This window comes from Rhinolophus sinicus, linkage group LG07 (assembly GCF_036562045.2).
Source record: "Rhinolophus sinicus isolate RSC01 linkage group LG07, ASM3656204v1, whole genome shotgun sequence".
NCBI classification, from domain to species: Eukaryota; Metazoa; Chordata; class Mammalia; order Chiroptera; family Rhinolophidae; genus Rhinolophus; species Rhinolophus sinicus.
In genome coordinates this window covers 79,381,975-79,405,935 of record NC_133757.1, presented here as the reverse complement: position 1 = coordinate 79,405,935, position 23,961 = coordinate 79,381,975, and the positions used below count along the sequence as shown (strand labels likewise).

At 56.2% G+C, this 23,961-nt stretch overlaps 4 protein-coding genes across 9 annotated transcripts; 3 read left to right on the top strand and 1 right to left on the bottom strand.

Moving 5' to 3' along the window:
* The first annotated feature begins 1,486 nt into the window (after nucleotides 1–1,486).
* Nucleotides 1,487–6,812, top strand: ANKLE1 (ankyrin repeat and LEM domain containing 1). 6 transcript variants are annotated; one of them, XM_074337943.1, is made up of 10 exons: nucleotides 1,487–1,648; nucleotides 1,725–1,877; nucleotides 2,314–2,419; nucleotides 2,499–2,637; nucleotides 2,881–3,576; nucleotides 3,791–3,968; nucleotides 4,264–4,423; nucleotides 4,529–4,658; nucleotides 4,910–5,038; nucleotides 5,244–6,812. In XM_074337943.1, exons 1-10 carry the CDS (start codon nucleotides 1,587–1,589, stop codon nucleotides 5,294–5,296), a joined length of 1,806 nt encoding a protein of 601 aa, XP_074194044.1. In that variant the 5' UTR covers nucleotides 1,487–1,586; the 3' UTR covers nucleotides 5,297–6,812. The 6 variants fall into 6 exon arrangements, with proteins under 6 accessions (XP_074194044.1, XP_074194041.1, XP_074194043.1 ...); XM_074337940.1 differs by having other exon boundaries at nucleotides 2,881–3,654; nucleotides 3,797–3,968; XM_074337942.1 differs by having other exon boundaries at nucleotides 2,881–3,654; nucleotides 4,541–4,658.
* Nucleotides 6,813–7,234: 422 nt separating this feature from the next.
* ABHD8 (abhydrolase domain containing 8) lies at nucleotides 7,235–12,950 on the bottom strand. Its single transcript, XM_019737070.2, has 5 exons — nucleotides 12,757–12,950; nucleotides 10,820–11,567; nucleotides 8,986–9,156; nucleotides 8,628–8,844; nucleotides 7,235–7,863 (listed from the first exon to the last, which is right to left on the bottom strand). The coding sequence occupies exons 2-5, from the start codon at nucleotides 11,557–11,559 to the stop codon at nucleotides 7,693–7,695; spliced, it is 1,299 nt and encodes a 432-aa protein (XP_019592629.1). The 5' UTR covers nucleotides 11,560–11,567; nucleotides 12,757–12,950; the 3' UTR covers nucleotides 7,235–7,692.
* A 1,672-nt stretch (nucleotides 12,951–14,622) lies between these two features.
* Nucleotides 14,623–15,856, top strand: MRPL34 (mitochondrial ribosomal protein L34). The gene is made up of 2 exons (XM_019736892.2): nucleotides 14,623–14,921; nucleotides 15,157–15,856. Exons 1-2 carry the CDS (start codon nucleotides 14,848–14,850, stop codon nucleotides 15,368–15,370), a joined length of 288 nt encoding a protein of 95 aa, XP_019592451.1. The 5' UTR covers nucleotides 14,623–14,847; the 3' UTR covers nucleotides 15,371–15,856.
* Nucleotides 15,857–16,877: 1,021 nt separating this feature from the next.
* On the top strand, nucleotides 16,878–23,875 carry DDA1 (DET1 and DDB1 associated 1). The gene is made up of 5 exons (XM_019736891.2): nucleotides 16,878–17,012; nucleotides 21,342–21,422; nucleotides 21,634–21,685; nucleotides 22,351–22,412; nucleotides 23,199–23,875. The coding sequence occupies exons 1-5, from the start codon at nucleotides 17,010–17,012 to the stop codon at nucleotides 23,307–23,309; spliced, it is 309 nt and encodes a 102-aa protein (XP_019592450.1). The 5' UTR covers nucleotides 16,878–17,009; the 3' UTR covers nucleotides 23,310–23,875.
* The last annotated feature ends 86 nt before the right edge of the window (nucleotides 23,876–23,961 follow it).

Genomic DNA, 23,961 nt, shown 5'->3' with positions numbered 1-23,961 from the left:
GTCCTGCTTTACTCCCAATCTGTGGAAAGGGGTGAGATGGCTGTGTCGACCCCAGGAAAGAAAATACCAAGAAGGGCTCGTGGTGGCTAAAGAGACTCAAAAAACAAAACGAAAAGCAGAGCAAATGGCCTCGCAGCCATTGCTGATTAGGGGCCTCTCACAGAAGCGGGGCTTTTGGGAAAAGCCTGCACTCAACTGAAGTTTGCACTGAACTGCCTTCCTGCATTGTGTACCTTCTGCTTGAGCCAACCCTTATAAAGGAGTACCCGGGATCCTATTTCAACTAATAGGACGGAGACGTACGCCCCCACCATACAATCAGAATTGTGTAGTTTTATCTTCAATAGCTTTGACCAATTAGAATAGCTCCGTTCTGGCCAATCAGGATAGTGCTCTTTGTACCAATCAAACTAAGGATTTGGAGTCTTCATTTGCATGAGAACCGGCCAATCAGGGACCAAGGGCAGGGAGGACCATCTCTGTCAGTTACCCTCTGGCTGGGAAGTGCTTATTCCTTTAGCACCAGAGTGTGAGTTCCTGGCTGGAGCTGAAACACTGAAAGCAGTTTGCTGGAGGAGACCGTGTTGTTCCATATTAAGGTGTTTGCTGAGTTGTTTTCTCCTCCACTGCCCCCAAATTGGGGATTCTTATTGTCCCTGCATTGTCACCCAATGACCATTGGTTGTACGGCTGTAGCAACTCCTCAGACCCCAGCCCAGGTGAAGTGAGGGCTCCCAGCAACCCCATATGGTCATGGGCCAGAGCCCTGGCGTGCTCTGATTGTCCAGGCCTGGAGCAAGCCTCTTGTGAGGAAGGGGGCGTTACAGCTCCACCAGGGAAGAGTGTGAATGCTCCTCAGAAGAAGGGAGACAAGACAGACACAACAGGTTCATCATTCAACAATCTTCCTGGGTAGTGAGCAACTGTGAAAAAGTTCACCAGCTACATTTTCAGTTTCATATAAAATGAAATTAGCTTTACTGAGCAACAGCTTTTCTTCCCCACAAAGCATTTATTGGGCACCTGTGTGCCAGGCCCCTGTGGTGAAATGCTTGTTCAATGTCACCAGCCTGGAAGGGGTTATTCTCCCATTTTGTAGATGGGAAAACTAAGGCCCTCAGTGGCCCAGCGCCCCAAAGTCACGGACTCCCTGCTCTCCGAGACTGAAAACGGGCGAAACAGAGCTTCTGGAGGCTGGAACTATTTAATTGAATGTGCGCGCTAATGGAGGCCACCTCCGTAGAGGGTTCCCCTGCCGGCTCCTCGGGTTTCCCTGAGTCTTAGCTCCACTCTCTCCAGCAGGGTGTGTCGTTTCCCTGTTTTGAAGAGCGATAATGGCCTCCACCCGCCCCAGCTCTTATCCGCGGCCCCAGGCCCTGCAGATCGCGAGCCGGAGGAGCGAGCACTGAAGCTCTCCAAACCCGACGTAGGCGCGGGTGCGTCGCGGCTCAGCCTGGCTGGGGCCCCCGTGCGGCAAGCGGATGCAGTGACCGGAGCCGAGGGGCTGCGTAGCGCGTGCGTACAAGGGCGAAGCGGGAAGTTTGAAACTGACAGACCGAGCCGCGGGGCTGAAGGACCGCGCGGGCATGGGTGAGGCTGCGGGCCTGGTACGACAGCTGCGGGCGGCGCTGCGGAAGGAGGAACCGCGGTGAGGGCGGGGCCCGGAGAGGAAGGGCCGGGGCGCGGGGAGAGGGTTGCGGTCCACTCTGACACCCTGATCGCAGGGCCGTGGAGGATCTGTTGCGCCGCGGCGCCGATCCCAACCTGGTGCTCGCGGATGGCGTGGCTGCTGTGCACCTAGCGGCGGGAGCCCGGCACCCAAACGCTCTGCGATGTCTCGAGGCCTTGCTACGTGGAGGCGGGGACCCAAACGCTCGGTGAGGAGGGACTGGGCCTGAGGTGGAGTCTCCCGCGCAGGGGAGGGGTCTCGCGAGTCCGAAGGCGAAGCCCTGGAGTCAGGGAGAGGGCGTCCCAAGGTCCAAGGGTGGGTACTCGATGCCCGAGGGCGGAGCTTGAGGAATTTAGGGAAGGAACCTGAGAATCCAAGGGCAGGGCCTAGGGTCCCTGACATTGGGTGGAATATGGGATTGCGCTGGGGCCAAAGTGGGGATCAAAGGTTCGGATCTCGGGGTAGACTCTCCAGGGTCAGAGAGCAGAGTTTTGGGTCCCAGCCTGAGGGCGCAGTATCTGGGTTCCTAGGGTGGTGCCTCAGGCTGGAGGTTGAAGATGGGTGACTGAAAGCCAAGATTCCGGAGCTCGGGGGCGGAGATCGAGTTCCCTCCTCCGCTGACCGCTCTTCGGCTTCTGCCCCAGATCGGTGGAAGCGCTGACACCGCTGCACGTGGCCGCCGCCTGGGGCTGTCTCCGCGGCTTGGAGCTACTGCTGAGCCAGGGAGCGGACCCGGCACTGCGTGATCAGGTGAGGGGCCCTTGCCCGGGACCGGCTAAGAGGGAGGGAAGAGGGCCTCGGGCGCCCCCTGCTGACCACACCGCCGTAGGACGGACTCCTGCCGCTGGACCTGGCGGATCTGCAGGGACACCAGGACTGTGCACGCGTCCTGAGGGAGCACCAGACGCTGACCAGGACCTCTACCGGAACCCGGGCAGAAATCCAGGAGCCGGAGCCGGAGCCCGGCGGTGAGTGGGGCCTGCGCAGCCACAGCGGTTTGGCCTTTAGACTAGCTTAGTGTGTCTCTGTCACTGATGTCCACTGTCTCCCGCTTGTTCTGTCTCACGTCCAGTGTCTTTGGTCAGCTCTCTCTGCCTTCACTTTCTCTTCTCCCTTTGACTCCAGCCCCCTCTTTTTGTCTGATCTGAGTCCCATCTCTGTCTCTGGCTCCCCCCTCTATTCCTCTGACTTCTACTTATCATCTGCTCCAGGCCCAAGCCCCAGGAGAAGGGGGCTGGACGCCAGCCCCTCTGGACCTCTTGATGTGATGCTGGACTCCACAGCACTGGGCAGACGTGATGGCAGGGACATGGACCTGGTGGCTGGCCCGGGATCCCCCAGCCTCTTTGCCCACCCTGAGGTTGCTGACAAGGGTGGCAGCTTGGGTCCTCCCCCAGGGCATTGGAACTATAGCTCAGATGCCTCCTTTGTCACAGCAGTTGAGGCCTCTGGAGCGGAGGACCCAGTCCCCCACACTTCCCCCTGGGCTGGGTCATTGCCCCAGACCAGGCAGCGACTCCTGCCTAGGGTCCGACCATCCCAGAGGGTGCCAAAGTCTTCTGGCACCCCACAGCTGGTGCATGGAGACGTCATGGCAGGCAAGGTGGCTGAACTAAATGCCCATCTACAGTCCCTGACTCTGTCCTTGCCACATGCCTCCACCTCTCTCACATACCAACCAGATGCAAGCCCAGCCCATAGCCCTCCTCGGGAACCACCGCCTGGACCCTCTGACTTCCACTTCCTACCTGACGACCAGTGCTCCCTCGACAGTGACGTGGCCGCCCTCTGGCTAACAGAGGATGAGGAGAGCTCCACAGGTGTCAGGAACCCTGTTCCCTCTTGCTGGTGCCTGCCGGTCCCCGCCATGTCTGATCTGGAGCTGCTGCAAGGGCTTCGGGCACTTGGTGAGAGCCCAGGCCCCGTCACACCCTTCACCCGGCCACACTACCTCCGCCGGCTAGAAGAAGCCCACACTGCTTCCGGTTAGTTCCTTCTGAGCATCCAGAGTTCAAGGAAGTTCCAGGAGTCCCTGGAGACCCCTGGCTCTCAGTCCCACTTCTCCCTTCATCTGTGGGAACCACCCCTTCCTGTCTTCCTTGACTCAGTTTCCCCTCCTAGGCCCAGGCTTTTCAGGGCACAGCCCAGAGCTGGTTGAAGCCCTGAAGACAGGCCGAATCCCAGATGCCCAGGCAGATGAGGATGCACTTGCTCAGCAGTTTGAGCAGCCGGATCCCAACAGACGGTGGCGGGAGGGGGTCGTGAAGTCCAGCTTCACATATCTGCTACTGGACCCCAGGTACTCTGGGCAGTAGTGGGACTCAGTAGTGAGGGCTGGAAAATTCTGGGATTGGTTCTTATATGCTCTGTGTCCTCAAGAAGGGAACTGGCCCTCTCTGGTCATTAGCTTCTTTATCTATAAAAGGCAGCTGGATCTAATTCGGGCTGCTGAAAGTCTGGGAAGCAGCCACCACCCTCTGCCCTATAAAATGGGGGTCACTGGATGTACATTAAGTTTGCTCTGAGACACTAGAGACTTTCTCTAGGACAACTCTTGTCACTTTTTCCTCTCTGATCCACCCCTTTTCATCCAGGGAGACTCAGGACCTGCCAGCCCGAGCCATCTCACTGACCCTAACTGAATGCCTTCGGACTTTTGTTCATGCCATCTTCTATGTAGGCAAAGGGACAAGGGCCCGGCCAAATGTCCATCTCTGGGAGGCCCTTGGCTACTATGGGCGGCCAGGAAAACAGGTGTGAGGATAAGGACCTGGGACAGAGCAGGGGCAGTAAGGCTGCGGGAAGGTAGAGGAAGGAGGGGATTAGGAGATAGACCCTTGACCCATCCTGACCCCCCAGGCCTGCCCCAAGGTGCGCCAGATCTTGGACATTTGGGCCAGCGGTCACGGCGTTGTTTCCCTGCATTGCTTCCAGCACGTTGTCGCTGTGGAGGCTTACACTCGAGAGGCATGTCTTGTGGATGCTCTAGGTGGGTGCCTAGCTTGTGTGGTGGGGGTCACAGGAAGGGCCCTTGATCGACCAGTTCCCTCACCCCTCCCCTCTTAGGGCTGTTCGTTTATTCATTGAGCAATTATTGAACACTGACTATGTGCCTGCACATGCACATGTTTTGTTCTTTGGTTTATCCCTGCTTGAGGGCAATACAGTGAGTTCTCTGTCACATACTTCTACGGGAGTTCGCTGAGGCTGCCGCTGTGACCTCATCCCCAATCTCTCCAGGGATCCGGACGCTGACCAACCAGAAACAAGGACACTACTATGGAGTGGTAGCAAGCTGGCCACCTGCCCGGCGCCGCCGCTTGGGGGTGCATCTGCTGCATCGCGCCCTCCTTGTCTTTCTGGCTGAGGGTGAGCGAGAGTTGCGACCCCAGGACATCCAGGCCCACGGCTGAGCCCTTGGGAATTGCCCATCCAGCCTGGGTAGAGATCAGGGTGTTTGAATGTTCCACCTGCCCCATGCTGAGAGCAGCCCTCCATCTCTAGCTCTAAAAGGCTGGTGGAGGGGGCAGCAGGACAGATCTCCCCCTCAGACTAAGGGAGGACTTTGTTACAGATGGAACTGCTGGAGAGGTAGTGAGCTCCCCGTCACGGGAGGAGAACAAGTAGACCAGAAGATTCTTTGGAACATTTGGTGCTTTGGAACATGCCAGTGCTTTCACAGTTTGGTCCTGTCTGTGTGGGCAGAGTCCACTTTTATCTCCCAGACAAAGGGGACCTACATCGTGGACTGGGAGCTTTCTCAGCCACATGAAGGGAATCTGCCCAGCTCAAGAGCCGGGTTCTACTGCTGGCTAGCTGTGGTACCTCAGACCAGTAATCTGTCAGAGCCTCAGCTTCCTCAGTTGTACCATGGGGACATTGAGAGGTCCTACCTCAGGGGTCGTTGTGGGGATCTGATTAAATGAAGTCATGCATTAGGGTGTGGCTCAGATTCGTGCACTGAGCCAGAGGTGGTCCAGGTGGAAAGTTTCCCTGGGGAGGGAGGTGCCCTGATGTTCTCCAAGGGCTGTGTGTGGTAACAGGAGGCCAGGGGAAGGAGGCAGTGCAGGGGGAGAGTGGGGGTGGAGTTGGGTGTGAGACGCCAGCCACCGGATTACCATGCAACACAAGCTTTCTGGGGTTGAACCTGTTTCTTCTGCCATAAAATGAGTTCCATAACCCCAATTTCTGATGATGACCTGTGACTTCAGACTATTCACATATGCAGAGAGCTTCAGTAAAATGCCAGGCTGCGGTGTTGGTGAGATGTTGGCGGGATCATTTAAATTTTCCAGATGTTGCTTCTTCTACGCTATCAGTGGGTTTAGGCACTGCCGGAGTTCCGCTGACTCATTGGGTTCACCACCTGCCGGTCTTTGCGACTCAGCCAACCAGATCCTGCAGGGGGCGAGCTGTAACATAGGCGGAGGTACCCCTGCCTCGGTTCCTCTACTGCGGTACCCTTGGCTCTCCCTGGGAAGAAATGGCTTGTTTTGTAGTTAGTACCCGGCCTCTGGAGGGGGCCTGGTCTCTTCCACTTTAATTGAACTGAAGAAACCTCTCTCTGAGCTGGGCAGCTTCACAGACACCAAGTCTCCTGACAAAGGGACAGCAATTAACACTGTGCCATCCGCCCAGGAATTCATAAACAGTTTGCTGGGAAGTAACCCAGAGACCCCCAAAAGTCCCAAAAGAGATGGGATTTGTCTAACAGTTTCCCAACCTTAGCTCTACTGATACTTGAGGCCAAATTATTTTTCGGGTGGGGACTGTCCTTTGCATTGTAGGGTGTTGGGCTGCACCCCTGGGCTCCACCCACTAAATGCTGGTGTCGCCCTCCCCCTCCCACGTGTGACAAAACTGTCTCTAGAATTTCCCAAGGGACAGCTGTGTCTCTGGTGAGAACCCCTGGGCTAAACGAAAGGTGGCTCCACACACCAGAGGGAAAAGAACACAAGAGGCAGCAACCCAGGGGACAATGGTCTCCTCCCACCATCCACACAAACCACAGGTATACCTAGATATACATACATTAGGATAAAATATAGAGGACTAGGAGCATGGCCATGGGGAAGGGAAATCCACCAGACAGAAAAAGATTTGGTGCCTTCAAAATGAAAATCATCTTTGTGACAAAAGCTACCCTAAATCAAGTTGAAAGATAAAATGGTATGGTAAGAAGCACTGACTTGCTGTGTGACATGGGGTGAAGAGGATTCAGTGACTCGTGGGTGGCAGGTACTCCGCATGGGGTCTTATACAGTACTCAGTTATGGCTGTTCTAATCCCATGCAATATCCAGTGACCCTCACCTCAGCCTCCTTATGGACCTGTTGGACCCCCTCCTCCCCTCCAGGGACTGGGAGCTCAGCCCCCGATTCTCTGCCTTCTGCTCTGGGAATACTGCCAAAGTACCCCTGCGTTCTGAGGGGGAGGAGGAAACTCGGGAGATAAGTCTGGAAGGTCCCGAGGGGGTTGGCACCTGCAGCAGCCGTCTGCAGGTGGGGAAACTAAGGCTCAGGGTGACACCCCTGCCCTGCGGTCACGCAGCACAGGTCCAGAGGCTAGGATTGTCACTTCTTTTTATTGACTTACAAGTTGAGATGTGCAGGTTCGATGGCGCCAACCCCCCCAATCCCTCCCCCTCTTGGGCAACAATAACTCCCAACGCCCAGGAATAGGGGATGAGAAGGGGTCTCGGGCAATGGGGCGGGGCCCCAAGGGTCCCTGGATCAAGCATGGCAGACACACGGAAGACAGAGAGCTGCATGAGCGGCCAGCCTCGGCAGTGGCCTTGGGGGAAGGGGGCTTGTGTACAAGGTCATCCTCTGCGGGAGTCCCGGCTGCAGCCGATGGGCCTCACAAGACGCAAGCTGAGAGCGTTGTGTCCACCTGGCTCCCTCAAAAACCATGCCCCGCCCACCGGGCCTGGGAGTGTGGAGGCTGCAGACCCGGCCCTGACTCTCCTGGCTCCCGGCCTCCTCCACCTCCTGCTCTTCGGCGATGCCCAGCTGGCCCAGCAGCTACTTCTTCTCCTCTGAAGACATGGGCAGGGGCTCGGGCAGGGCCTTGGGTGAGGGTTCAGGTTCCCAGAGCAGGAATTCATGGAGCAACGTGTTGACTGTCTCCGGACACTCCAGCATCACCATGTGGCTGCCTTCATCTATGAGCTTCAGGAAAGCCAGGAGCAAGATCTGTGGGGAAAACAGGCTCAGAGAGGCGGGGACAGGCTGCCCTGCAACTTCCCACCAGCCACGCATGGCCTGTAGCACCGGGAAGTCCCTCCTGCAGTCTACCCTTCAGCCCTCCACTTCCACCCGAGAGGGAGCTGGAGGATGGCCTGTCGCCCTGCTGCATCCCAACCTAGTATTCATTCATCCCATAGTTACTAAGTTCCTACAATATGTCCAGAACAGGATTTCTCAATCCCAGCACTGCTAACATTTGGGGCTGGATTCTCCTTTGCTGTGGGGCCACCCAGTTCATTGCAGGGTGTTGGGCACCATTCCTGGCCTTCACGTACCAGATGCCAGTGGCACCTTTCCCTCTCCCCAGAGTCACGACAACAAAAAATGTCTGCAGACATTTCAAAGTGTCCCCAGGGAGATGGTGGTGGTGGCAGAATTGTGGGTGATTAAGAACTGCTCGTCCAAGTGCTAAGGATCCCAAGACCCTTTTCTGGCAATCTGATCTGAAGACCCTCTGGCCCGCCCTCTCCAAGAATTCTGTAGCCCATCACTGGTCACTTACACAAATCTCAGCTGCAAAGAGTGCCTTTTTATGTGCAGGGGGACAGTACATAATTCTAACAGCTGGCCAGGGCAGTCCCACTTTCTGGATTCCAACTTTGACCCTTGATCTAAACTCCCACATCCGTGGGGCTGGAGAATCCAGCCGAGTACCCTTGGGCTGCATGCCAGAGATTTGGGGGTATGGTGGCTGGGTGCCACGCGCCTACCTCAGCCATGCGCTGGTCTTCCTCCACTGGCACAAACTTGTCGTGCATGCCATGGACGAGCAGGACAGGCACAGTGAGCTCGGCGTGGTAGACCTCATCACCCTCGGGCCAGTACTGGCCGCTCATCATGGCCCGCAGCACAAAGGATGACACGTTGAAAGCGTTGCCCTCCTTCAGTAGCTGCTTCTCTTTGGCCCCTTGGCGGGCAAAGCCAGCCCTAGTGGTAGGGAAGCACCACTGGAGCCCTTATGCCATTCAGGCCACCAGGGGTACCCCCCACGCCATCCCCAGCTGTACAGCCTCCTATCCCACCAAACTCGGGGAGGTGCTGGGGTCTGCTAGGGCTGAGGTCACTCACTTCAGGAAGCTCCAAGCCAGGCAGGGTGACAGGCAGTGCAGGACACATGTAGGCATGTTGAAGATGGAGCAGAAGCTGGGCTCCAGCGCCGTGGGGCCCCCGCCATTGATCATGATCACCTTGTGCACCAGGTCTGGGTACTCGTGCGCCAGGAACGTGCAGAAGGAGACACTGCCCGGTGGGTGGGTGGTGGGTGGGGGTTGAAGGGTGGTAATCAGCAGGGTACAGGTGGTGAGGGGGTTAATACACTCCCTTCACCCCAGAGCCAGGTCCTTGAAGGCCAAGTTTCTTCCCCTGGGGTCCATGGGCACCAGATGGGGGTGAGGGATGGGTGGGGCATCTTGGATACCCCAAAATTGTGTGTTGAGGGTGGAATTTTTTTTTTTTTTGAGAGAGGATCCAAATCTAGAACTTTCATCAGATCCTCAAAGTCACCATGACCTTCAAAGGGGTAAGAATTACTTATTGCCAAGTGTTGAGAAAGCAATCTAATCAAACAAACCTTTTGTCTGCCCAGAGACACACTGTTTCCTTTAAGGATCTTCTCACCAGCCTCTAGTGTGGCACATCTGCCTGCCTTATACAAGGTGGAAGGGCACAGCCCAAGGAGCCCCCCAGTCCACCTCATCCTCTCTAAAGCTGGCCACTTGTTTTTGTAAACTAATGTTACAATTTTGTAAATTTGTAAAATATTTTGTAAATGAAGTTTTATTGGAGCACAGCCATAGCCACTTGTTTACAATTATGGCTGCTTTCCTGCTATAACATTAGTTATGAAGTTCCAAAAGAGACCAATATATGACCCACAAACATAAAATATTTACTATCTGGCTCTTTAAGAAAGTTTGCCAAGTTCTGCTGTAAAGAGGGACAATCGAACAGGCAGGAGTCAGGTGGACCTGACTGTGTCAGTGACTCTCTGTGTGCCCTTGGGCAGATTGCTTAACCTCTCTGAGCCTCCTTCTCCACACCTGTGAAAGAGTAACTGTGCTGACCTCATAGCATTGTTATGGGTGATAGGAACTACCTCAGATGGGTGCTCATTTAATTGGAGGAAATCACTGAACATAAGCATCTAGTTTGGGCGTTGTTATATAAACAAATAAGAGCTATGTTACCTACCAATCTGGTTTCCTTTTTTCCCCCAGAAGTTTATGTAACACTTCTTTTTCTCATCTAATGGCATTGGCTACAACTACTAAAACAGTGGTTCTCAACCTGGCTAGCTGATTGGATCTTGTCTTTCCTCCTGGACAAAGGAGGGAGTGATACCACTTGATGGTGATCAGGTGCCCAGGCCCAGAACCTTCCATGGAGTGGACTCTCATCTAAATGCTCGATGGTATTAGCTGTCACCGCTTTAAGGGAGAATGAATTACAGCAAACTGTGCCTTGTAAACAGAATTTATGGGACTCCAATTAGCCCTGCCTTAGAGCCCTTGGGATTTTTTAACTTAGTTGAAGACAGTGGTTCTCAGCCAGAGGTGATTCTGCCCATCAGGGACCTCCGGTAGCATCTGAAGACATTTTTTTTTAATTGTCACAATCATCACTAGACCATTGTGCTAGTGGCATCTAGTGAGTAGAGGTCAGGTGAGGCTCCTAAAGATCCTATAGGGCACATGAAAGCCCCTCACTGAAAAGAATTACCTGACCCAAATGCCCATAGTGAGAAACATTGCTTTCAAACAATGTGAAACAACAGCACTGGTGGTAGGAATTCCTATCTTGTTGCAGATGTTAATGGTATTTTTCAGGGAGGGAAATTAGCCTTTGCAGGTTATCCAGTCCCTGCCAGCCCCCACCCTTTACCCCCATCCCAGCATTGGCTCACCCGTAGGAATGCCCAATGAGCACATTTCGCTTCTTGGCATAGCGCTTGAAGATGGCACGCATGTCCTCTGCCAGCGCATAGAAGGTGTAGGCTGCGGCCACCTGGGGCGCTGAGCTGGCCCCATGGCCAGCCAGATCAGGTGCCACCACCTCGTAGCCCAGGCGCACAAAAAAGTCCAGCTGCTCCTTCCAGATAGCCAGGGAGCCTCCCACACCATGGATGAAAAAGAGCACCACGTCCGCCTGGGCGCCCTTGCAGCTGGTGATGCGCTTCTCACAGTCAATGTGGATGGTCCGCTTGGGGCGCCGGGCTCGCCGCCGTCGCCCACCACTGCCACTCCCAGTGCTGCCCGGGCCCGAGCGGCCATCGCTGCCAGCTGGATCCGCCAGCTCCACCTCTAGAGAGGCCGGCGGCTCCCCGGAGCCATTCTGCCCGTGTAGGAGGTCAGCTCGCGGTGCCCGGCCCAGATTTTCCACCAGTAACCGCCCGTTGCGGTACACGGTGATTCGGCGCTGGCAGTGGACCAAGCCAGATAGGTCCCCCTGAGCGGCGTCAGGCAGCGGTGGAGGTGGGGTAGGGGCCGGAGCGGGTCCAGCATGCTTCACACGCAGCACGCGCCCAGGCTTGACCTCCACGAAGGTGTAGCCATCGCTGGACTCGACGCTCTCCAGAGGCCCTACTGCATTGGGTGGCGCACCCAGCAGGCAGCAGAAGAAGCCATCGGTCACCCCGGTCAGCATGGTGTGTCCTGTGAGTGGGGGTGAGAGCCAGCTCAGGGGCCGTGGAAACAGGGGTCCTCCACCCCCACAGCACCCACATCCCACACCTGGATCAGATGAGCCTCCTTGCGAGACCCCTTCTAAGGCTCCAGTTTTCACAGGACCACAGCCAGCCAAGCACCCAGATGTTCTGTCTGGTCAGTGTCCACGTGGTGGTCAGCCACCCTCCTGGCCCAGCCTAGTCTATCCTAGAGAGGCCCTGGCTATGGCTGACCCCAAGAGGCATCCATAGGAAAGCTGGTGTAGTCAGGGAGGGCTTCCTAAAGCGGGGGACACTGTGGCAAATGTGGCCTAACCCTGAGGACCTCCCCCAGTTCAGATTTATAGTAACTGTGGTTTCCTAAGTCCATTCATTCATCCATCCATCCATTCATTCATGCATGCACTCTTTCATTAACTCACTGTCACTAAACTAGCATGTCCTGAGGGCCTCTGAAGGCATCTAAAAATGTGCAGATCTAAGTGAGCCCCAATCCCAGATCTCTGAACCTGGCTCCTGAAAAGTGAGGCCCTAGGGGATGGGTTTTGGGACTGAGATCCAGAGGCCTTGTCCATCTCTCCAAGACCATGGGCTGTTGGCTCTGTTTCACAGACAGACAAGCTGAGGCCTGGACACTGGATTCTGGGGGTCTGACACACAACCCCCAATGGTGGAGATGAGAACAGAGAAGGCAGTGCTATGGCTGGGGGCCTCCAGGCCTCCATCCTGCTTCCTGGGCCATCGCCGCCCCCCCCCCCATGGCAACCACAGGCAGTTACATAATTCGAGGGGGATACCCGCGCAGCACACCCCCATTGTCTAGGGCCTGGAGATGGGACCAACCCCTCCCCTGTCTCCATTCTTGGCGCCGCGGGGATAACGCACGCTGAAGGCCTTTGGTAGCCGGTACTTGCTGATGGAGGGGGAGCAGGCCGCATCCCCACCTCTGGCGGGGTCCCAACCCGGGATTGCGGAGGGGGGCACAGATATGCTGCCAGCCCCCTCCCCAGAGCCAGACCCCTGTCTCCCGGGTGTCTGTCAGCGCTGTGGCGGGATCAAGGCCACTGGGGCTCCGCGGCTTCCTAAGAGCCCCAGCGCGGGCTTTGTGGACACACCGCTTCGCAGTAGAAGTCCCGGGGGCCTCGATGTCCCCTTCCCAGGGACAACTGCCCGCTCACCTCATCGAGGGCCCCGAGGCCCGGGGCAGGGCGGAGGGGTACCGGGCGGAGAAGCCAGCGTCCTCCTGCGGGGTCCGTTTACATGGTGGCGCGGGGTTGGACCGGGCGCGTCTACGCGGGCCGGCAGGGCCTGGGTCAGTCAGCGAGGGGGCATCGCACCGCTGCTGAGTAAACCGTCCCTTTAAGTCTCTCCCAAGAGGGGGCGGAGCCGCGTCCCGACGGACGGGCACCTCGACCAATCGCAGCTGTGGACTGGCCTGGCCTAGTTCGACTATCAATCAGAAGCGGCATCTCCAGGATAGGGGCGGGCTCTGGAAGCAACGGCCTAGCCCCTTTCAGGGGTTTTCAGAGGTGGAGGGAGGGATTGGGCCTGGGCCAGGGCCGAGAAGGGGTCGCAGCCTGGGGTTTGCGGAGCTTCTAAGAGGCGGCACCTGGAGCCCCCTCGCTGCGAATAGGACCCCCCTCGGCCAGCCCCTGCCTCCGAACTGCCGTGTCCCCTACAAATGAAGCCCGCATATGCCCCTCTGTGCTGACCTTTCTGATTAGAGACTCCTAGATCTTTCCAATTTGAGGTGGGGAAACTGAGGTTCATAAATGGCACAAGGTCACAAAGCAAGTGGAAGGGGAGTCAGAGATGGGATTTGGAATCAGGGCTGTATGGAAATGTATTCGTCAAAACTTTAAACAGAAATCTTGCCGCTATGAGAAAGTATGGAATTGGTGTTTCCCAGATCTGCAAATTTAATCGATGACTCTATGGTCCCAGTTGGAGTCAGAGAACCCAGGATTTAAATCCAGACTCTGCCCCTTGCAGATATGTGACTTTGGGCAAGTCACTTTCCTGAGACTCCATTTATTTCTCTATGAAATTAATCCCCTCATGAGATCCTATGCAGGTAAAACAGCATGGTAAATGCTCGATACTTGATTGGCATTATTGTACTGGTGTAGCGTTGTAGTGGTTTACTAAATGTCGGTTTGAATAGGATGAACATCAGAGAACAAGGGGTTAACCATTCTTTACCCACTCCCATCTCCTGGAATTTGCTGCCAGGGCTAGATTAGGTCCAGCCACCCACTCCTGCCCACTTGGGGTACGATTGGGAGATTAGTTTATTCTTGCAGCAAACACTCCTCCACTTCCCAAGCTGTGAGATGCTTGGGGTGCCTGCAGGAACTGAGCCCAAAGCCTGGCCCTTGAGGGGCCCCTGGGCTTGGAGGAGAGTCTGGGGAAAGTCATGTGGGGTCAGGGTAGGGCCAGAGAGGACAGAGCTGGAGCAGAGACTACCTGGGAAGGGTTTTAAAAAGAGGAATAGGGTAGTACCAGGCAGGGGAGGGTGTGGCTGAAATTTAGGTGTGTGTGTGTGTGTGTGTGTGTGTGTGTGTGTGTGTGTGTGTCTTCACATGCCTGCAGGAGGAGCTGAATATTTTACTTGGGACAATAGGGAGCCTTAGAGCGTGTGTGAGAAGGGAAAGGACTCAGATCTACTAAAAAAATTCTTCTAGAGCCTGAATGGAGCACCGCCACAGGCAAGCTTTCAACGTATTGGTTTTACAGATTCAGAAACTGGATCCTGGAGAGGAGCAGGGATCACCCCAAGGACATCCAGCCAACTCGAACTCAGGCCTCCTGGGCTCTCCGCCAAGGAACGGAGACTTGGCTGGGTCCAGAGGAAAGCTGCCAGCCAGCTGTGTGCCATCTGCCGGGCTCCCGCTGGAGGTGGCAGGATCAACCAGCCGTTTCCTGCAGCTGCCACCAGCTGCGCCACGGCCACCCCAGGGCACCCTCTGCCGGCAGACAGAAGGAACTACAACTCCCAGCAGACCTCGGGATATAATGCTTGTACACACGCGCAGGAAGTGCCGTTTGCCTGCTCTTGCTGGTCCGAGGGAAGACTTACACTCTCCTGCCGGTACGGCGCTCTCGGCTTTGGTGCGCAGGCGTAGAACTACAAGTCCGGGAGGCCCTTGCAGCAATGCGGGCTCCACTGTAAGAGAAACTATATTTCCCAGAAGTGTCCGTTCTACAGCTGTGGAGTCTATGAGCTTCGGCGTGGTTGGCGCGGGGGACGGCGTGATCCGCGACTAGACATGGCTCTCTGGGCCAGATCCCCAAGTTGCCTGTTGGGTCCCGTCTGTAGGTCGGCGGCGCCACTGGGTGTCAGGTGAGTTCTCGGGGGGCCCTCCCCCAAATTTTGGAATTAGGGCGGTATCGGGGGCTGGCGCCAGCTCTTTACCAACCATATGACTTGCCAGTGCCTTGCGCACTTATGGAGCGCCTTTTGCAGCCAGACTTAGTCCCTGCACGGATCGGGAAGCCGATGCTCAGAGAGGTTGAGCGCCAAGCCAAAGTCACACAGGGCCCCTTTGACCTTTCTCGCGGTCTCTCTGCCCCCGCAGGTGGCTCCAGCCCCAGGCCTGGCTGAGGGTCCCCGACGCCTGGGGACTCCCCACCACACAGCCAAGCCGGGGCAAGGCGCGCGGGAACGAGTACCAGCCAAGTAACATCAAGCGCAAGCACAAGCATGGCTGGATCAAGCGCTTGAGCACGCCGTCCGGCGTCCAGGTCATCCTTCGCCGCATGCTCAAGGGCCGCAAATCGCTGAGCCATTGAGCGCAACGCTGCCGGTGGGACCCACACTACAGCATTTTTCTCGCCTCAGACCTCTCCTGCTGCTTTTTGTAGGGAGTTTGGACGACTGAGTTTTCCTCCAGTTGTGGGGCTGGCCCAGGGACAGAAGTCTGTGGTCGGACTGGAAAGGGGTGTGGGAAGTCAGACCTTTGCGAAGTCCCATTTTTACACTTTTGAATCAGGAAGAATTTCGAACTTAACGGCTACAGTTCATGGAATAGTACAGTGAACCCCCTTGCACCCACCCAGCTCTGACTACCAATTACCCACAAACTGTCCTGTCCCCCTCCTGTGTTATTTTCAAGCAAATCTCAGGCATCCAGTTAATCTGTAAATATTTCAGAATGCATCTCTGCAAGATAAAACATAAAATATAACCACAAAACTTTAAACATAACCACAAAACTTTCACACCTAAAAAAAGTCCACAGTTTCTTAATATCATTAAATATCTACTGAATGTTTTAATTTCCACTTGTCTTTTATATATATATATATATCTTAATCTTCACAGGTCTGCGAAGGCTTGTGAGGAAGTGGGAGGGTTTTCAATCCTCCACCTGCCCCTTGAGGATGAGCTGTGTGACCTTGAGCAAGACCTCAGCCTCCTGAGGCTCATTTGGCTCCAATAAGTTGAGGTGCTGTTTCTCCTTTGCTGTATCGTTGGAGTACTAATACTTGGTAGCTTCCACTTAGTAATTTATTCCGTACTTCCTATGTACTGCGTCCTTGTCCTCACCATGCTGTCACTCGAGGGCAGGGTGTGTGTGTGTGGGGGGGGCTTGTGAGGGGTATGGGACAGGCTTTGGGGACACAGCGGAGTCGGGGCTGGGAGGAGGATTGTGAGGGCTATGGAAGCCCAGAGGAGGCGCCTGACTTGGCCTTAGGAAGAATGCAATCAGAGAAGGATTTCTGGAGGAGGTAGTAGGGTCTGGAAGGGCCCAAAGGGGCAAGGGATTGGACAGAGGTCAGAATAAAAGGTAGACGAGGGAGGCTAGAGGGGCCCAAAATTTGGGGCCGAGGAGGTGGGTTGGATCCTTGGGGCACTAGGGAGCCACGGGAGATGCATGAACAAGAGTGTGATATTGAAAGAGTTAATGTAGGAGCAGTTTAGATATGCCGAAACCTAGGGTTGAGACCCCGAGGAGGAGGAGAGGAGTGTTACGGTGGGTCCCCCTCTTCCAGGGATGCTGTGGTAACCCGATGAAACACCGTATTAAAAAGCGGTAGCAAACTAGAAGGATCTGCAGAGCCTCTGGGAATTGCGGACTACAAATTCCAAGAGGCTTCCGGGGCGCGGCCTCTGCTCACTTCCGGGTTTCGCCTCCCCATCCATGTCCAGGGCGGAGTTTTGCTCTCTCAACCAAACTTGACCACGGAGGAGGAGGCGTGGCGGCCAATAGGCGCGTGACTTGTCCGGATCTGGCCACTGGGAGTTCACAGAGGCCGCATATCCTGGGGCGGGGCTAGAGCGCGGACCAATGACGGGAGGGCGGCGGCGCCATCAAGGTGCGCTGTACCGTGGCTGGAAGTTACTGTGCGGCGGCGGCTAAGAAGGCGGCTGTGGTGGCGGCGGCGGTGGCTGAGGCCGTAGCTGAGGCGGCGACGGAGGGAACAGAAGATGGTAAGTGCGGTCACCGGGCCCGTAATCCCCCTCTGCTCGACAAAATGGCGCCGCGGGCCCACCCACCTCCAGTAATCCCCGAGACCCCCACCTCCCTGCCTGGCACCCAGAGGCCCGACCCCGCCCCTCGCTCTGACCTATGACCTTCGACCCCTGGGCCCTGCTGTAAGCTTCCTGCTGACCCCGCCCGGGCCCCGACCCCTGACCCTATCTAGGATTTAGTCTCTGACAACTCATTCATTTCCGGGTCGCGACTCCCCTGGAAATCGCCTGGGGTGAGGATGGGGACCCCAAGACCCCCAGCTCAGGCCCCGTCGTGGGCGCGCCGGACCTGGGCCTCTCTAGTTCTGGAGGGTTTGGGAGGCCTGCCTAGGCGTCAGGGCGGGGGAGGGGGCTTGACATCGTGACATGCGGGGCTTTGTCGCCGCCAAAGGAAATGCGACATCGCGGACTGTCGGATCCCCGAGAGCCCGGACCCCATGCCCTCCATTCCAGGCTCCAACCAGTCCCTAAGAGAGAGCAACTTCATCTTTCCGAGCCCCAGGCGTAGTAATCATCCAGACCTCATAGGGTTGTGACAATTTAGGGAACTGACGTGGTAAAGGGTTTAGGACAGTGAACACTTGACAGATGAGCTGGGTGACTCTGGATCGGTGACATCCTCTGCCACCTGTCTCATCTTGAAGAAGAGATAATGCCACCTTGGGAGGTTAAAATCCCCTTTGGGCCACTCCCTCATCTCCAGATTTGGTATAGTGATTGTGGTCTGGTCCCCCAACCTGTGAAGTGGGTCGGTGACCCAGCACAGTTGGGCTGAAGCCCCCGCTTCTTTCCATTATTTGCCATCCCCCAAGGCTGAAGGGTAATGGAAGCTTTTGTCCGGACAAGTCAAAACCCCATTGTCCCTGGTCCCAGCCCACAAATCATGGCATGTGGTGGGAGATGGGCAAAAGAAGATTTCTGGTCTGGAAGAAGATGGGAAAGTGGGTTCTTAGAGTGTGGGTCTCCAGCCTGGGTGTTGTGTTTGACTCGTCACTGCAACCTCATCGCCCACGCCCAGTCCATAAGAGGGTTCTGTTGGGTCTGCCTCCAGAACACATCTTGAATCCGTCCCTATGTCCCCACCCTGGTCTAGGCACTGCCACCTCCTGCCTAGACTCCTGCCCCAGCCTCCCTGGTCTCCTTACCTCCATCCTGTCCCCCTGGCAGTTTGTAGTTTACCTGGAACCAGAAGCTTTTAAAGACGTGAATCAGATGATAATACTTTCTGATTTATAAAACACTCCAAGAGCTTGGTGATGTAACCCAGATGAAGCCCCAGCTTTCCCCCCCTCCGACCCCCCCAAGGACCCCGCCCACCTCTGTGACCTCATCCTGAACTCCAGCCCCACTGACCTTTTTTGCACCTGCTGCTCCTTCTGCTTGGAATGTTCTTCCTCCTGGGAGTGTCGCCTCAGAGGGCCCCTTTGTGACTGTAGGAGGCCCCAATGTCTCTCCTCTCTTGGCACACCCCTTTTCTCCATCTTGCTTTGGTGGGTTCACTCGTGGTCTGACTGAAAGGGGACTGGCACACACGTGTTCCGTGAGTGTTTGCCGAGGCTGTGGATGACTTCTGGGCCCAGCTGTGGCTGGGATGTGTCTGGCCGAGGGAAGGATTCTTCCCTGTGTCTGAGGCTTTGTTTTCCTGCCTAGCTGACCGGAAGTACAGGCTGAACCGCCTTCATTCATTTATTCAGCACAAACAGGTTGCTGCTGACAGCTACCTTCCAGGATGCTCTGCAGAACTCTTTCCCTGGGTTGCCTTATTGAGACTCAGAACAATCCTGGGAGGGGACCCTGTTGGGACCCCTGGTTCACCAGAGGCGGCCAGGCTGGGAGGTCACACAGCCAGGCAGGGGCCCAGCTAGGACTGAATGCAGGTCTGAGGCTCCTGAACCTCTCACTCTGGGTGAGCCCCGTCAGGGCCCAGGGTGGAGTAGCCCTGTCTTACCCTCAGGGATGTGCCAGAGAGGGAGGCTGATATGTACACAGATGACCTCCTCTGGGTGTGACCTCCTCCGGGTGGTAGAGGCCCCCACGGTGTGGAGAGGGATATAGCCGGTGTGTGTGTGGAGGAGTGGGGGTTTGTTGAACTGGATGGAGAGGTTAGCAGGTGTTTCCCACATGGAGAAAGGAAGAGCATTCCTGGACGGTGGCACAGTATGGGCTGAGGGTGTGTATGCCCGGAGGTGAGCGGGGACCAAGGCCAGTCAGAGCTGTGGAGGACTTTGAGCTGGCACAGGGACCCCTCCTCATGCTTCAGGTCTCATCGTTGCCTCTTGGCAGCCCTCTCTAACCCCCCAGACCTGCAGACATTCCCCCACTGTCCTGGGCCTCACACAGTATCTGAAGGCACCCTGTCCTCAGGGCCACTTTGCATTCACTGTGCAGCTCTTTGATCCACACCCGTTCTCTGTACTGGGTGCTCCTGGGGCCAAGAGCTGGTCTGCTGTGCCCTCTGCCTCCCCACCCACACCGCCCCCAGCCCCTACGTGCTCTGGTGCCTGGCATGGGCCTGCTGCATAGTGGAGGCCTGAGAAAGCCTGGCTGGCTGTATGGAGCTGGCCTCCTCATCTGGGGCTGAGTTGGGCAGGGGTGCTCGGTGACGGGAGGTAGGGTTGTGGGGCTGTGAGCTGGCTTTGAAGCAGGAGGCCACCGTGGGCAGGAGCAGGAGGTCTGTCCACATTCCCACGTTCCTGGTTAGCCCATCTCCCCGAGGTCTCGCTAGGGCTATCCCAGAGGTGAGGACGCCTGCTCCCGCCTGCCCCACAGGGTGGTGGCAGATCACCTGAAGAGCAGCTTCACCACGGGTGCAGTGCCCAGGCTCAGGCATGGGGATGGACTCCCCCTTCCCCCTGCTCTGAAGGGGCGTCATTGTAGCCTGCAGGGGCTCTGAGCCCTTGGATTTCAGACAGGGAAACAGATGCTAAGCGTGTCCTGTAGTAGGAGCTTGGCCTCTGAGGTTGGGCAAACCTGAGTTCAGATTGGCTTCCTCATTTTCTTGTTGGAGCTGAGTGACTTCAGATGAGTGCTCTGTGACCTTTCTGCCTCAGTTTCCCCATTTTTATGACAGGGTGACTCCAGATTGGAAAGCCTCCGGCCCAGGGTAGGCTATGTGGGGAACCTCTCCTTGGCTCTCCCACTCCTGGCCTTACCACAGTGTCAAACTCCTGCTCTGCTGGGAAATCACTCCCTGTCCCCAGCTCTAGGCCTTTATCCTTCCAGCTCTATCCCCTTGCATCCCTGGGCTCTTGTGCCTCAGTTTCCTGAGGTGGACACATCTCCTGTTGATTTTTATTTCCCCATCTTGTGGCTGAGATTTGCAGCGCCCCCCCTCCCCACTCTCCGCCCCAAATCAGGGTTCTCCTGCTCCATAGCCCTTGCGCTTGCTTGCCCAGCTCACAGCAGTGTCAGGAACAAAGGACTTTCCAAGAGTCAGGCTGTGAATGAATCCTGTTGCTGGCTCCTGGGCACCCTGTGGAGCCGAGACCTCTGGCACCGAGCCCCTGCCCCCGGCAGCGGGCGGCAGGGAGGGGCAGCCTACTCCCTCTCGACCTCTGGCCCTCGCCCCCGAGGCTTTCTCCCCTCACAGGGCAGTCTCTGGGTGTGGGGACCCTAGGAGCAGCCCCTGAGCTGACCCTGGTCCACACAGCATTTTCTGAAAAGCCCAGCCAACTCTAGAAAATGGACCTATTAAACTTGGATTTCTGAGTTTTCTTGGAATTCAGAGGCTCAGTTAGACCCTGTGCTCCCAGTCCTGTGTCTAGGCAGCCCCCTGTCCCAGCCACCTGTCCCCTTCACCCAGGCTCCTCTCCACCCATGTTTATTGTCATGCTGGCCCACAGAGTTTCTTAGGGTGGACAAGCCTTTCTCTATCCAGGTCTCTGTTGAAGGTGGATGAACAGAGACAAGACTGGGAGTTTAATATTCAACAAGCACAGAGGGCAGGTCTGCAGTTGGACAGCCTGGTCCAATCTGACTCCTCTCCCTGCTGCTTGTTCATGGTGTGACCTGAAACAAGTGGCCTGTGCTCTCTCAGCCTCAGTTTCCCCACCTCTCGCTAGGTTACAGGACTGTTGTGAGGACCCCAAGAGAGAACGGGCACTTCCCTTGGGGTTGGTTACTTTTTTTTCTGGTCATAACAATGCACACAGAAGGTGGCCAGTTCAAGCATGCCTTCTGGGAAATGAGAGAAGGAAACTGGAAGTTGCCTGAAGCCCCGCCCACCATCGCAGGTGCTCCACGGCTGGTCCCTGCTGGGTTTCTAACTCACCTAATCTTCCCTTTCAGGCAGATTTTTTGAAAGGACTGCCCGTCTACAACAAAAGCAATTTTAGTCGATTTCATGCCGACTCTGTGTGTAAAGCCTCGGTGAGTGCAGGTTTGGGGCATTGTTGGGGGAAGGAGACTGGGGGTGATGTGCACCCCAGATCAGCCTCTTGCTGGGAACAAGGGTTTATCTTCAAGCCTAGTCCCACCCAAGATCTTCCAATTGGCGTTGGAGGGTGGGGACTGAGTCCAGTGGTGAGGGTACCCTAGTCATCCTGCACTCTTAACCCCCCTCTTCCTGACCCTCCTGCAGAATCGACGCCCCTCAGTCTACCTGCCCACGCGGGAGTACCCGTCCGAACAGAGTAAGTGGACTCTGTCACTCTGTCCCATCCTGGTTGTCAAGGGGGATGGCCAGAGGGTGGTGCAGGAGAGGTCAGCTCCCCAACCTAGCTCCCCAGGGAGCCGTGGGAATCCTGGCTTTCTGCGCGACCCTTCTCATCTCCACATGCTGGCGTCCATATCCAGCCCTAGGAGGCCCCAGTTGGCCCTGGTCTGCTGCTCACTGTCCCTGTCCCTGTCACTTTACATCAAGTTAGGTGTCCCCTGCCAGCTCCATGCCACAGACCCCGAGACAAGTACTACGGTGCAGGGACCTAGCCCAGCCAGGGGCAGGCAGCAGGGTTTTCCAGGTAGAGAGGTATGCAGGGAAAGGCCCGGAGCATGCAGAGTGGGAGGTTGTTTATTGTGGCCATAGTGTTTTATTTTAACCACAACAAAGAATCCACGTGGATCCTGCTGGATGGCTTCTGTGGGCATGGGCACAGCTGTGTAGATCTCTGAAATCTCCTGGGTTGAGGTGGTGACTTGAGTCCCAGAAAGGCCACTCGAGGCAGAGATGGCCTGGAGGCCGGGAGGGATGAACACTGTCCTAGGAAGGGCAGTGCTGGCCAGGTTGGAGTCTGGGCCGATTGCAGCTGGCTCCCTGCAGCCTCTTCCTGTAACTTTGTCTTTCCTCTTTCCTCCTTAGTCATTGTGACAGAAAAAACAAACATTCTTTTGCGCTACCTACATCAGCAATGGGACAAAAAGGTAAGGCATGTGGAGTTTGGATGCTGAGACTTGGGATATACAGTGCCCAGCACGGGGTCTCTGAGTGGGAGGAGGACTTGGGTGACTGGGAAACCAGGGGTTGGAGTGGGGTGTTGAAGACTGAATAGGAGTTCACCAGGCAGTCCAGGAGAGGGAAGAGTGTTGCAGAGGAGGGAATGGCTGTGCAGAAGCCACAGGGCTCTGGTGCTCCGGGGTGGGCAGGGGACTGTCCAGTTGTACCAAGGCCTGAGCACCTCCGAGGTGCTTTACACTGTAGGCAGTTTGTTTGTTCACCTCACACTGAACATCTGACAGCAACCTGTTCTGATCAAGGGTGGAGGGTGACCCCGTAATGAAATGACTGCTCAGAAAACCCGAGTCCCTGGCCCACGCTGGCCCCTTCCCCTGCCCCATAAGCCTTGATCCCCACCAGCGGGGAAAGGAGGTTTTCCCAGACCACTTTGCTCTTCTGTGGCAATGTGTGGGTTTCCCTGGAGGCTCCTGAGGGTCCTTTGTTCTCGGGCAGGGTACATCACTGCTCTGAGCATTTTGGGCTGTGTGTGGGTCATGGTGAGCTGCAGTGACTTCTTGCAGTGTCTGTCACAGGCCCACAGCCCCAGGCCTCGGACATAGTGGGACTAGTCTGGGTGGTGCGAAGGGCTGTCCAGCCAGGGACTCAGGCCACTGCGCGGCTCCAGGCCCAGCTCGGTGACCCCTGCAGTAGGATTTGGGGAGCTCACTCAAGTGAAGACTCAATGGCCCCTTTCCTTCCTCTACCCCGCCCAGAATGCTGCCAAGAAGAGAGACCAGGAGCAAGTGGACCTCGAGGGCGAGAGCTCGGCGCCCCCCCGCAAGGTTGCACGGACCGACAGCCCAGACATGCACGAGGACACTTAAAACACACTCCCCCATAGGTGCCTCCTGTCTTGTCTGCTCCTCACCCACCTGCCGTGTGTAAGCGCCCCACCCACCCTGCCGGCCCACCCACACCCCGCCATGCACACCACTTCCATCCTCATAGGAGCCGATGTATTTATTTTCCTTGAGTCTTTATTTATGCTGTAAAATGTACCGAGCGATGGTTAAAGGGGACATCAGACCCAGTAGTGTGATGTTGGTAGATGCTTCTTACAAAACAACATTGTTATCGCCCCCCTCCAGATCCCCTCCTTCTGTCCCCCAGTCCTCCGGAGAACCAGAGCGTGTCTGCGAGGGTCTAGAGACAGGCCAGGCCTCGGCTGGGTGGCTGGGGTGGGACCCTTCTCCCCGCTCCCACTCCACCGGTCTGGCCTTAAACACTTGGCCTTGACTTGAGTTCCACCGAGACCTATTCTGTGCTTAGACCTTGCTCTGAGCTGGCACCACTGGGAGAAGTCGGCCCTTCTGGATCTTTCTCTTGTCATTTTATCATGGACTTGTTCGTGCTCCATGTCCACCCCAATAAAAGGATCTTTCCTATTTGACTTCGAGTCTTTGCTCCACGTGCCTCAGCCCCAGAGGACGGAGCCACTGAAAGTTCCCATCATCACCAAGAGGAGCCAAGAGGTCC

What these genes read in the sequence shown, in the direction of transcription:
- ANKLE1 (XM_019736736.2), top strand. Translation starts at nt 1,587, where the DNA reads ATGGGTGAGGCTGCGGGCCTGGTACGACAGCTGCGGGCGGCGCTGCGG. An exon ending in ATGGGCGGCCAGGAAAACAG is followed by an intron (nt 4,424 to 4,528) that starts GTGTGAGGATAA and finishes CTGACCCCCCAG; the next exon opens with GCCTGCCCCAAGGTGCGCCA. An exon ending in ATGTCTTGTGGATGCTCTAG is followed by an intron (nt 4,659 to 4,909) that starts GTGGGTGCCTAG and finishes CAATCTCTCCAG; the next exon opens with GGATCCGGACGCTGACCAAC.
- ABHD8 (XM_019737070.2), bottom strand. Translation starts at nt 11,559, where the DNA reads ATGCTGACCGGGGTGACCGATGGCTTCTTCTGCTGCCTGCTGGGTGCG. An exon ending in CTCATTGGGCATTCCTACGG is followed by an intron (nt 9,157 to 10,819) that starts GTGAGCCAATGC and finishes CCCACCGGGCAG; the next exon opens with TGTCTCCTTCTGCACGTTCC. An exon ending in AAGACCAGCGCATGGCTGAG is followed by an intron (nt 7,864 to 8,627) that starts GTAGGCGCGTGG and finishes TTTTCCCCACAG; the next exon opens with ATCTTGCTCCTGGCTTTCCT.
- MRPL34 (XM_019736892.2), top strand. Translation starts at nt 14,848, where the DNA reads ATGGCTCTCTGGGCCAGATCCCCAAGTTGCCTGTTGGGTCCCGTCTGT. An exon ending in GCGGCGCCACTGGGTGTCAG is followed by an intron (nt 14,922 to 15,156) that starts GTGAGTTCTCGG and finishes CTGCCCCCGCAG; the next exon opens with GTGGCTCCAGCCCCAGGCCT.
- DDA1 (XM_019736891.2), top strand. An exon ending in ACTCTGTGTGTAAAGCCTCG is followed by an intron (nt 21,423 to 21,633) that starts GTGAGTGCAGGT and finishes ACCCTCCTGCAG; the next exon opens with AATCGACGCCCCTCAGTCTA. An exon ending in GGAGTACCCGTCCGAACAGA is followed by an intron (nt 21,686 to 22,350) that starts GTAAGTGGACTC and finishes TTTCCTCCTTAG; the next exon opens with TCATTGTGACAGAAAAAACA.